Source organism: Corvus hawaiiensis, chromosome 2 (assembly GCF_020740725.1).
Source record: "Corvus hawaiiensis isolate bCorHaw1 chromosome 2, bCorHaw1.pri.cur, whole genome shotgun sequence".
NCBI classification, from domain to species: domain Eukaryota; kingdom Metazoa; phylum Chordata; class Aves; order Passeriformes; family Corvidae; genus Corvus; species Corvus hawaiiensis.
The window spans coordinates 4384153-4397325 of NC_063214.1; the positions used below are offsets into that span (position 1 = coordinate 4384153).

The 13173-nt window shown below is 38.2% G+C and overlaps 1 protein-coding gene across 6 annotated transcripts in view; it reads left to right on the forward strand.

Moving 5' to 3' along the window:
* Positions 1-13173, forward strand: part of EPHA6 (EPH receptor A6) — a 392563-nt gene that overhangs the window by 314901 nt on the left and 64489 nt on the right. For 4 of the 6 annotated variants that reach the window (XM_048293611.1, XM_048293612.1, XM_048293613.1 and 1 more), the window contains one exon: positions 1232-1354. The exons of the other annotated variants lie outside the window; for them this stretch is intronic. In XM_048293611.1, coding sequence (XP_048149568.1) covers positions 1232-1354 — 123 coding nt within the window. The remainder of the gene's footprint in view (positions 1-1231; positions 1355-13173) is intronic. 6 annotated transcript variants of the gene reach the window in all.

Here is a 13173-nt window from a genome sequence, read left to right on the forward strand (position 1 = left end):
TTTCCCCTCTGTATTTTTATTAGTGAGAAAAAAAATCCCAACTGTTGAGGGCCATTTATTTTTCTCATTGTGTATAAAGATCAAGATGATTTTGTCTCTTCAAAGAACAAATATGAAATACCTGCAAGATGAGGAAAACAAACTTGCCGTTGCCTACATTTTTGGATGGATGCTTACTTGATGCACTTGCAAAAATACACAGATTATTCTGATTGTCAGTTTAGATTTATTGCCAGGTGGGAGAATCTTGACTCTGTGTTTTTAAGTGAGATGTGCAGAGCTGTCATTTCAGATCCATCTTTGATGCTGGCACTCACTGAGCACTAACATGAGGAAGTTGAAATGATGTCTGCAGATCTCTGTACAAAGGCTGAAAGCTGAAACAGTGGATCAAATGCTAAAGCGTCTTCATTTCTCACCACTACAGTAGATATGTCACAAGTATTTGTTTTAAAAGAGGTGGATGAGCTAATCGTTGTTTCCAGGAATAAAACTGTACATCTAGGCGATGAGAAGAATATACCATTTATTAGGTTGAAAGCATAAAATGTGTTGAGCTTCTGGTGAGAGCAAAGCAGAAAGGGGCCATGTCCATGTTGCCTAAAATCAAAAAGTTACAAATATATGAAAAATATATAAAAATCTTTAGGCATTATCCATACTCCTGGTTTTTGCCTGTATCAATATATTGAAAGGGGTTGGGAGATGTGGCAGAAGCTCTGACTGACATGGCTGCCTTGACGCAGAATTCAGTATTTTAGCTGCAAATTCTGGTTCCCCTTTGCCCCCTGCTTGACATGAGTTTTGTCAGGTGGCTTTAAAACACTGGTGTTAAACAGCTTTGCTGGTATAGCTTCACCTCTACTGGTCTGTCTTTGATTTGAACACAAAATTGTAACGTGCCTCTATGGTGGAGTCATTTGGAATGCATTATGAGTATCCCACGGGTGCAATTTGCTGTTGAAACACCAAATTTTTCTATTCCTTCTAGAAGTGCTGGAATTCTCCATTTGCAAACTATACAGAAAATCTTTTTCTGGTTAAAGCTGTGTATTGTATGACTTGGTTAAAAAGCAAACAAAGGCTTTTAACTGCTTTTTATGAAATCTGTTCCCATGAAACCACCGTTAACTCTGCAGAGATTTGGTTGTTCTTTCTTTAAACAGTCAACTTCTTTTGTTAGCCAGAGAACAAGCCATTTGATTAATGATCATTTTTATTTCTTTGCAAGGATCCTTTCCGACCATTGGGGTGAAGTCTCTTTCGAGATTCCTGAGGGCGGGATTTTTAAATAGCATCCTGGCCTCACATCCAGTGGCAGGGGGTGGATCTTTACCCCCCAGCATTTCCTCTGGTAGGTATTCCAGCCTATTCCCACACATCAGTTTCTTTCCTTCATTCTCTGCCCCATCTCTCCACACATCTCAGGGAAACAAAATTTGGTGTTGATCAGACAGGGAGATCAGATGTCCCTTCTATTAGAAAGCCAACCCGAAAGGAAAAGACAGTAACTTTGGGAATGAGCCATTTTCCTGGATCAATGTATAGGAGAGATTGTGAGGTAGACTGGTCTGTAATTAAGTGGCCAACCTAAATACTGGAAGAGAAGGCCTGGTATCCTGTAATCATCCATTTCATGAAGCATGTCCATGTGCACCAAAGAAAGAAAATTTTAAATATGCCACTGTAAATCTCGGAATTTGTGTGACTCTGTGACTCTCCTCTAAAAATCTATGCTTCCTTGCTAAAATATGGAAGCAAAACGAATTTGGAAAGGGAAAACTTAATTATCTATTAAATTGGTGTTTGAATCTTCTGTATGCTTTGGTAGTTGCAACTTGTATCTCATGAAAACCACCTTTTTTTTAAAATAACTTTTATCGTGATTTGAACTCCTATAATTCTCTGAATGAGTGAGGACAGGTTAAAGGCATCCTTTCCAAGACAGGCTTATGTGTGTTATCTATTCTCTTCTGGAGCCATTAAACACCATCTTCTATCCAAAGTAATAAATGAAGAATAAATACATATAACTACAGTTAAAACTGAATCAAAGTTTCTTTCCAAACTACATATTTCTGTGCAGAACTGGATCTGTGCATGGGCTGATGTCAGGCTGGTATCTTTTCTGAACAGCCTGCATTATCTGTAGTGTTACTTAAAAGTTTTGCTTGAAATAAAAACAAAAATCTCTTTTGATAAAAAGAGGGAGAAAATTGGAAAATTACGTAATGTTATTGACTTGCTATACAAAAGAAGCTATTGTACTTCTCTGTGCCCCATTTTATCTACTGCAATAATTCTAATTACAAGATGATTCTTACTTTCTTTTTATTTCAAGTGCTATTATTTCATTGTTTGCTTTCTTTGAACAGAAGCTTCTCAGCAGCTTTCATGTCTTTTCTTATGACTGTTTGGGTTTCTTTTGTCAACAGTTTGTGAAATACTTTCCGTATTTTTTTCTCCATGGGATATCTCAGAGTATTTAATAGCCCTTAGGTATCTGCAACCAAACAACTTTGTCAAAGAAGAAATACTCCCGGCCCCATAAAATTCTCTGTTTTGAACACAGTGTTATGTAGAGCATCCCACTGATTCTATTAAATTACAAATGACCTCAAACTCGTGAACTGGCTTCTCAACTACCTTTCTACCTACAAGTTAATTTTGTAAGATCCTCAGGACTATTGTTTTCTGAGTGCTTGTAAAGATTTTGATCTTATGGACTTAAAACTCTTAAAAGTAGTTTGTTTAATGAAACTCATTCATAATGCCTTGCTATTAAATGTCTTTTACTAATAATTCTGATTCAATCTGATGAAACACTGAAAAAATGGAAATGCAACTACATGATGTATAGCATATATCCTAGCAAGTTAATGGAGATAAATGTTATTGTTTGATTATGTCAAAAGCAACTGAAAAAAAAATTAGCCAAGCAGTAACCCTACAGAAGAGGAAGATTGTCAGGTAGTTGAAAGCCAGTGAAGAACTGTGATAAATCCAATAGTTGAGATGTGTTCCTTTGAGAAAGAATGCATGTGGGGGGTCATGTGGTATGAAACTGCAGTGCAGGTCAGAAATTGCTGTTAACAGATGCATCCCAGTGATTTTACCCATAGTGCTGCTATTTAACTCTTCCTTTTTTAATTTATCGTATTTGCATTTATATTAAGCACGGTCCTAATTCCGAATTGCCTCTTTTTGTATCCGAGATGACCATGGGATACCATTTCCATTTCTAAATTGCTAAAAGCAGCTTTGCTTTACATGTGAGCAAAAAAAAAACAATCCCACACATTTTTGAAAGAGAAAAAAAAAGAAGACACGAAAACAAATCTTAACAAGGTAGCGCTGATCTGGGATGTAAGAGACTCAGAACTGACTCTTGCTGTGCATGATTCAGTGGAGGTGTTTGGGCTTATGTTGGACAGTAGCTCTCATAAGCCTAACAGAGGTACTTAGCATTTAATAACTGCAGAATTATACCCTAATCGTTTCACATATTGCTTATGTGTAAGATTTCAGTTAATTTAACTACATGGGAGACTTAGAATGCCAGCATTATTCTGCTGTTAGGGTCATTGGGAACAAAGATAATGAGATACTTTTTATTTACCAAAACCTTTAATTCAAGCTAAGTGGCAGATTCCCTTCCAAATACTCAGAAAATTTATTCCTTACTAAAGACAAAACACTTTCTATATCTTTATATCTTTTTTTCCTACAAAATTCACCACAGATGTTTTAATGAAACACAGAACTAAACTAGAAAGCCTGCTATAAATAAGTATCTGGAAAACAGCTTGGCAGGGCAATGCAGCTGTTGGTTTCCTTTTTTCCCTTTCTACTTTAATCTCAGTAGTTGAGAGGAGTATATTTCTTTTACCATTGCACTGACAGCTGATGTTCAGTTTTGTGTAAATTGGTGTCTGCTTTTACACTGTGCAGAGATTCTCTTGTGTGAAACATATCCTCATTTAGCCAACTTAAAGATTAATTTATGCTGTTGGGATGAGGCATTATATCTTTTTGCATAGATTGTCTTGAATGTAGGTATTTTTAAAGCCTAGACATAACTTCTAATGCAGTAGTGCTTATATTTGATAGTTACATCAGAAGTCTCTTACTGCTGTACAGCAGTTTCACCAGAAGCAAAGCTTTAAGCAGGCCTCCAGATTCTAGCCTAGATTCTTGCAAAAACAAGCCCATTTGCAGACAATAGCTTCCTTTTGATTTAGCTATCATATATGTCACCAATTACTTCATTTCTTGTTATTCCACCTGTTAGCAGTACAAATTGACATGACTTAGCTGATATAGGTCTGCACTGACAGATGGATTCACATGAGCTATAAGTACTTTTTCTCAAACGATAGCCTTGCATATATTAAATAGAATTCTTAAACCACTCCCTCATCATACTGACACTAGCACAAGCTGTGGAAGCTTCCTTCATGACACACTCACACAAACACACACATGTTGTGAAAACCCAAATTATAAATTGCCAGAGCTGCATCTCTCCCTTCATATTCCAGCTCTTCCAAACTAAACACCCTGTTCTTTGCTCCACTTTGGGGAAACTCTTAGCTCACAGCCCCTGATTGAAGTGACGTGTGAAGGGTTTGTTGTGTAAATGCCCACTCGTGTTGCCTGGCAGAAGTTACAGGCAGGAAGCTTCACAGTGCGCTGCTGTCTTTGAAGAACCAGACAGATTGCTCAGCTTGCTGAGCTGCAGAGGAAAGAAGGGAAAGCAAATACCTCTCCTACTGTTCCTTTCAAGCTAAACTCCTAAGTTTTTTTCTCAACAAGAACTAGAGATGGGTGTTGGGCTCTGAGAAACTATGGAAAAGTTCCTGTTAGCCAAACCTCTCCTTCAGACTGTTCAGCATTCCAACTGCATTAGCAGGAGAGGTGGGAGAACCATCAACATTATTCTTGCCATAAACACCTCTCTGTGAACATCATCTCCCCACGAGGTCAGCAGCTGGGCCATTGCCCCCAGTTCCACTCACAGAGCCCCTCTCTGAAGCTTCTGTGAAAGTATCCCGATGGGACTTTTGTAATGAAGTGTGAGCATCAGTTATTTCCTACAACTTAATTTGCAGTGGTTAACTATCCACTCCTTGACACTGTAGGAAAAATAGAAGCAAAGAAATCTGGCTTGATGAAACAACCCACCTTTGTGAACCTCAAAAAATTTATTACATGCCAGAAATTGAGGGTGCACTTACTTTCCAGAAACTTGGAAGTGATGTAGGGTGGTTTGCTCACTGCTGTCTTCAACAAAAAGTACATTCTACATAGGATGTTCCCTCTTCAGTATTTTACTGCCTGGTTATTTACGGCTCTTTGTCTAACACGCATTGCAATGTTCACAATTATTACACAGAGCTCCTCAAAAAGCTCAGCCATAATTGTAGAGTACTAAACTAGATGATTATCAGTTTTCTTTTGCCCAAAATTAATATTTTATTACAATTTCCAAGTGCACCTGAGTGAGCCCATTATTCTTGATATTGTATAAAGTGACATTTGAAAGCAAATTGTATTGACAGACCCTCATTGAACAAAATTACTCAACAAGAACCATCAAGGAGCAATTGTACATTGTGAATTCGACTATGATTATAGTACTCCAATAATGAGAAAAGTAACTTTTTTTTTTCCCCAAGTTAATGCATTTTTCTCTACTCTCAATTCCAGCACCTACCCTGCTATATTTGTTGTTAAATGAAAACAGCTGATCCTTTCTCAGTGACTAACAAATTGATTCTTCTATTGCATATGCATTTCCTGGGATACCTGAGCCAAATGGCTCTTCCAGTTTATTCTTTCCAGCCTCAGTACTGTTTCACTGGAATGTTTAGCCTACAAACCCTACAACTAATACATAATGGCACGTATTTTCTGAGAACAAGAGTTCAAATGTAGATGGACTTTTCCATTAGGCAGGGAGGGAGTACCTCAGAACCAAAATAAGGATGAGCAGCAAGTAGCATTAATACTGAAAGAAACATATTTTGTGCTGGTCAAGTAGGGTTAAGCTTGAACTGTAAAACTGGGATTAAGCTCTGAGTGTAGGACATGATTAAATGAGGTTCTCACTCTCCACCCTTGCTAAATATCTCATTTCATGCTCAGAGGGGCATGGTAAACAATTCCAAACATTTAAATCCTAGAAGTTCACAAAAAAGTATTTGCATATGTGGTCATTTTTCCACAATATTCACTACTATTGCATATTTTTAAAATCTGACTACAGAAAATGTGGAAATTTATTGTTACAAGCATGTGAGTTGAAGCAAGTTGCTGTTCCTTACTACCAGGAGCAGAAACATATGAAGAGGAGAACAGGAGGAGCCTGACAGATACTCACAGAATGTATTTGTAAATAAGTTGCACACAGCTTCTCTTTGTTTCAAGATTGAGGGAAAAAAATCCAAACTCTCTTTTCAGCCAGTGGTAAAACACTGGATATAAAAGCAGAATCGGAATTGGTTCATTTTTGTGAGGTGGGAAGCAGGAGAAATAGTTAAGTTGAATGATACTAAAATATTTTTGGTCTGTTTTAGGTAGGAAGCCAGTGTGCCTTTACCAAATTCAACTCGCTGAAGTAGCATTCCCAGGCCCAAATACTGAGTATGGGAATTAATCTGCCTAAATCTGGATTTTCTGGATGTTGTTTAGGTAGCTTATACAGTTGGTGAAGACTAGACAATCCTGTAGAGACTCATGTGACCTCTCTGTGACACACAGTTAGGAAAATTAGGCTCTTTCCCTTGAAATGCCTTTTTCTTTCTCAGAGAAAGAAAATCAAGCTATTGCCAGCCATGGAGATGTCTCCAGTTATGGGAGTTAAGTTATGGGAGATTAATGCTTTTGTGTTCATTCTTCATGTGTCAGTGAGTTTATATATTTTTCTTCTTTCTTCAAGTTGTACATGCTTGTCTAAAAACCTCTGCATCCAAAGTTGGCTGCTTGGCCCATCTTCATTGTAGCTCTTGACTTTTGTTCATGGTCAGAATCAGAACTGAAGGAAGAAGCTTGACAGTGTGTGCCTTCATGTCCTGAAGGTACAAACTCTCAAAGAGAAGTGGAAAAAACCTCAGGAGATCACAAAATTATCACAATGTTAGGTCCAGGGCATCATGTATTTGCTGGAGTCCTGACTCGTGATGTTTTGTTTTCTTAATTTTGGATTTAGCAACGCACATGTTACAACCAGAGCTTCCTTTGTGGGTTTTGGAACATTCAGGAGTGCTGATGCATGGCCTCCACTACTTCTGCGCATGAGAAATGATGCCTTTCTCATAAAGGAAGAGTGGAGGATCACGAGTTTTTTATAACTCAGTGGTATCTCAGAAGGTTAGTCTTTATGTAGACTAAAGGGAAATGGGCAAAATGTGCTCAAATAGTAAATGGAAAAATACACAAAGGATATCCTGAAGTCATGTCAGAATCTTATAAACTTCACAATCAGGTATAATATGGAATAAACAACAAATGACATTTTAGAATAGGATTGAAATAATACCATAACCATGTCATTATGCTTATGAAAGCACAAAACCCTGTTTCATTGTAACCTTATATATGGTTTTTTAAAAAAATTTTGCTCCTGTTCAAATTCACGTTGTAGCTTATAGCTTCTAAATATAAAGTCCCTGTGATAATAGGTAAATTCACAACTGAGATTAAGTAGGATTTGCTTCTCGTGTCCCCTAAGAACTTGTTATGAATTGTGGCAGGCTGAATATGAAAGTGCAGAAGCCCCCAGTGCACAGATTTCACATTGTTTAAATTCCTTTACGTGCTCCGGGGTCAGCAGGGCAAGTGATCATTGATGCAGTCGGACTCTGTGGTCTCATTTTGAACCAAAGAACATCCCATGCTCTTTCCACAAGAGGATGTGGATTGCATTGAACTCTGAGGAACTTTAAGGGTGAGGTGTCATTAGATTAAGTGAAATACGCTGAATTTCAGTTACAAAATAACTGAGGTGAATTGTTTTGGTTAATCCAACTGGGCAAAAGTATCCCACTTGAACTGAATCTGAACAGAATGTGTTATCTGTTATGATTTTTTCTCTTATTCTCTGCTTCCATGCTAAAGCCAAAGTGCCAGAATTTTTAGGATTTTAAGTCACATTTCAAGCCATATAAATCTTTTCCAGAATCAGTTCTCTTAACAGGTTGGGTTTTTCCCCCAGAATATAATTAATTTAAAACAGTGGCCAAAATATTTTGTGACTTGTCTTTTGCAAATTGCCTATTCTTGTAAAGAAACTATTCTACCTTCTCCCGCCAACTTATACACTGATAAAGGCCTTCAATGCTGTGGTTTCCTCATTTAAAATGGGATGATATAACATAGGATTGGAGATAAGATGGTCAAAAATGCAATCCTTGAGCGCTGTTTGTTCTTCTGACTCATGATTTTGTCATTCCTTAAACCCTAAATGGCAGCTTTCAGAACTGGTCTGCAGTGCACCAGCTCTTGTTCTGCCCCATCTGTACTGCTGAATTCAAATAATCCCTCTCACCCTAATAAAGGCATTGGGTTTTTTTAATTTCTGCTTATAATATCCATGTAAATATAAGCAGCAGGAGTGAAACTGAACTTTGTTCATCCATATTGTCTTTGTAATGCTAATAAATATATGTAGAGAGAGATGACACAGATAAACAACCCAACAAATGGGAACCTGGAGAAATTAAATTCTTTTTTTTCAAATATACAGATCTGAAAGTATAAATGCAAGGGAAAAAGTAAAATCTATGCCAGTTTTTGTATTTCTATAATGCAATTTTAGCCATTATTTCTCTCTCATCTACCCAATCTCCTAGTGACAAAAAACCTATTTCTTTTGGTTTTACCCTCTCCTGCATTCCACTTGCTTCTCTCATGGAAAGATAAGGATCAGAAAATAAATAATGGAAACGACACAGCTGCTTTCTCTTTACAGTTCCACTTTCCTTTCCTCAGTATCTTCCAGAATATCTTGTAGGCACACTGGGGGATTGATGTGGATTAGGGCTTGCAGGAGCAGCAGGAATGCTCAAATTTCTGTTGTCCAAAGCACATTCTCCCTTTGTGAGGAACCAGGAGAACCACTTGCAGTGCTGGCTGCAGTGAGAGGGGAGGGCCAGGAGATTTGAGAAGGTATTTTATATATACAGACTTTTCCTGGCTTCCAAAACACACCAACAGGCATAAATTCTTGCCAGTGGGTCACAGAGTAGCAAGTAGAAAAGCATTTAATGTATAATTACAGGAAAACAGCTCAGAGAGCAGTGTTTCCAGATTGTGTTGATACAATAAATCTTCTTCAGCTGGCAGTGATAGCTGTGTGGCCATACCTTACTAACAACTAACCAGCACTTTGCGGTTATTCATGAATTTTGTATTGTTATTAATTGATTTTGCAGAAGTATCTTCCCCTGACTAAACTAACTTAACTAATGGGAAATGGTATATAGACATGAGAAAATCCAAAATGCACTAGCAGCAAGATAAGTGATTAGGAAGTTATGTGATTAGGATGTATATATGTTATCCTATCCTGTTTGCAAACTCTGGCTTCTGAACTCTCAAGCAGGAGTCTGGAATTGCAGCTTCTATTTCTTGAACACAGGTCTTAGTCAGGGGCCTTCTGTAATGTGAGTCAATAATTCAAGTGGGGTGGCTTGCAGTAAAATTCACATTGGCTTCATGTGAATTGATGTGGTCTAACAATGCAAAGACAAAAATGTAAAGTGGCAGAATTCTTTTTAATTGGTTTTTTTCATAATCTTTCATTTTCTTTCTTTCTCTTTTCCTCCACTCATTTTGAATTACGGGATTTTTTTTTTTTTATCCACTGAAATGAATTCCTTTCTGGTGCATACAAATGCATTTTTAATCGTGACAGGAGAGAGGAAGCCGCAGTGCCAGCCCATGGCTCTTGGATTTGAAGGGATGTGTAATGAATGGAGCAGGTGTGGGCTCCAGGAGTGCCTCCCAAGGCCTGCGCATTCCTGTGGCTTGCCCTGGGGGTGCTCTGAGTGCTGTGGGAGCGTGGAAGGCACAGTCCTGTGAGGGCGTGCCTGTGTTTGGGGCTGTCTTATCTCTCTGGCTTTAGCAGGAGATAAATCAGTGGGCAACCAACAGCAGAACATGGCTTTGGAATGAAAAGATGCCTGATAAGGAGGTGATTTCCTGAGCCACGTGGATTCTGATCTGCAGAAGTGATGGAGCAGTATTTTCTAATACGAGCCAGGGAACAGGTGCCAACCTGTGCTGTTTTAAGTGCAAGAATGAGTATCATGTGTTTATGTTAACAAATCTATCCTCATAATTGGTATTAGAGATTTCATGATAAGTGTGTAGAAGAGGAACATGTGCTCACTATTCTTTTTGGAGGATTAATCTTACAAAAAACGTTCATTAAAGGAGGCTTTGCTGCATTATTTAAAATGACAACAGGAGACAACAAGCTGAATATTTTGTCATTGATATGACACTTCAGATTCTCCTCCTTATTCATCACTCTGGCATTCAATTAAATTGCATGCTATCAAAATCTTATGTTGTGGAAAAGAAATAGAGAACTAAAAATATATACAATGTGTATTTTAGATTTAATCGGTATTTTACATTATTCGGCAATGTATGGCTTTCTTTCCTTTTCTTTTTTTTGCATTCCTGCTTATTAAAAAAATGTCAAGCAGATTGATCAATGGAAAATACAAAATTGCAGCATATTCGGAGGTGGCATGACATCAGTACAGGTTGTTTGTCATTTTCACTGGTTTTGTTTGAGTGGCATTGCAGTACAGCTGGGTGGGAGAACTTCAGCAAAGAACTTTCTAGGGGAAAGTTGTCAAAACCAGTCAGCTTCTTGTCACATGGTGGGAGTTGCCTCAAAATAGTGAAGAGCCCCTGCACCTTCTATAAATTCATCTCAGTTCTGATAAATTGCTGTCCTTTTCCTGCATCGTGCCAAGCCCGAGTACTGCTCTTGTGTGTTCAGTGTGGCTTTCTGACATGCTGGAACTCTGAAATGGATCTCCCAGAGCCACAGTTACTCCATGTGCAAGGAGGGGAAGCTGCTTTAGACAATATCCCACATGTGTCTGGGGTGGGAATATTTATACTTTCACAAAAATTATGAGAACTGCGAATGTGGGTATGGTATCAGTGTGTGTCGTATAAGTACAGTTATTATCTCATGTTGTTATCTTAACTATGTAGTAAAATGATGCATCTGTTATAATGTGCTGCAAATTATACCTGTGACATATATCGTGTGTAAAATCCATATTTGGGGCTCAAACCTATTGCCTCAGGATGCTATATAATTCCTCTACTCTAAAAGTCTGTTTTGTCACAGTACTCGCCACTCCAGCAGTGCTAAGCATCTAAAACTGCTGCAAGTCTGATTTGTTTGACTGATTTGATCCTTGAATCCATCTTCAAACATTTTTATTTCATCGTCCCCCAATTCAAACAAGAAGCTGTGTGCTCTCCTCCAGCAATGCCTGCAGTTTTTAGCTCCTTGGTTCCAAGCACTCAGCTCATACCTTTTTCAGTGTCCTTTTCCCATTCCTTCTCTTGTGTGGCTCTTGACTGTAAAATTAACTCAGTTCTTCAGATGCTTCTCCTGTGCCTGTTCCTGTATCTGTGTGGAAACACTTCCCTGAACTGCGCAATTCTTTGGACTGGAGATTGGGTGTGTTCCTACCCCAGGAGGTGCAGCCAAGACAGAGGTCATTGTCACTGCCAGGAGAGCCTTTGCTGCCATCTGTATCCCACTGCTCTTTGTCCTTAAACCTGTTTAACTTCTCCATCTTTGTGCTATAAGCAATCCTCGGAAAATAATTCAGTGCATTCCAGCATTGCATTAGCCTACCCCTTGATAAAATAACCAAAGATTGCTTCTCTGTGTCAGAGACTTCTCTGCCCCCTCCCATTTATTCATTCTTGTTTTGAGGATGAAGAATTCTTAGTATCATGAGAACAACATGCATTTTCATGATAAGTAATAGTCCTTTTTTATTTATTTATTTAGATGCAAACACTATACTAGTTTAGAAATCTTCCAGTATTGTTTTTAAAGTCAGTTTTGTAGTTCTCTTTAAAACAAAAGCAGTATTTTGTGTTTTTGCAGGAGTCCAGCAGATACAACCTTTTCTGGACTCAAATTGCAGTACTTGGTAAAGGATAACATGCTGGCAATAGAGCCAGTGCTACCACTTTGATGATAAAAGTTCCCATTAGATTCTATGGTGTACCAGAGTTTTTTACTCTTCAAGTCACCCTAACAATAGCTGACACATTTTTGATCCACGGGTGCTCCAAAGACAAACACTGTGCTGGCTAAAAATTCCGCTGTCACAGTCCGGCTTGGAATACATAAATAGCTCCAGGGGTACATTAAACTTGTAGCCAAAATCAGGTGGCTTTTATCAAGTGCTGTCACACTAAAAACCTGATTAATTCAGAATTTAGGTTTGTGTCCAGATTAAAGATTTTTGTGTGAGATAATCAAGTGATGGAGCCAGGTTTATTTTCATGGTGTCATGACACATTGTGGTGTCTTGACACAATCTGAATTTCATTTGAAATTTAGGTAGGATGGCAAGTGATACAGACTGAGTCAGTGGGAAGCTATCAGCCTAAGTGGCTAAATTTATTGATGATATGCTGATTTTCTGATATACAGCAACTTGATTGAAGGAAAATGCTGCACTTTTTTGGTGTATTTAGTGCCATTCCTGTGCTGTCAATTGGAAGAGCTGGTTTTGTGTTAAGGCATGTCATTTCAAGTCATTCAAGTTGAGTAGTTTAAAACCTCATTGTCCAGTGAAAAAATAAATCCACAGATAAATGCATATAAACACATTTCATATTACTTTAACCTAGCAGCACAGGGTCTGAGTAAAAGCAAGTACAGGTGGGGGTTTTTTGGAGAGAATGTTTTATGGGAGAATGTAGAAGAATTAATAGTTCCATTTACAAAGTGTGAAAACAATTTGTGTTGAAGGATATGAATCTAAGGAACATAAAAGCTGTAATGACAGCCTGTGAACCTCTAGAGAACCTTACAGCTTCTGGAAAGTGTAGAGTGCCCAAGGATTACCCACAGGAAACCAGGGGCACTGTTTTAAAGCTCCATTTGTCCTTCCT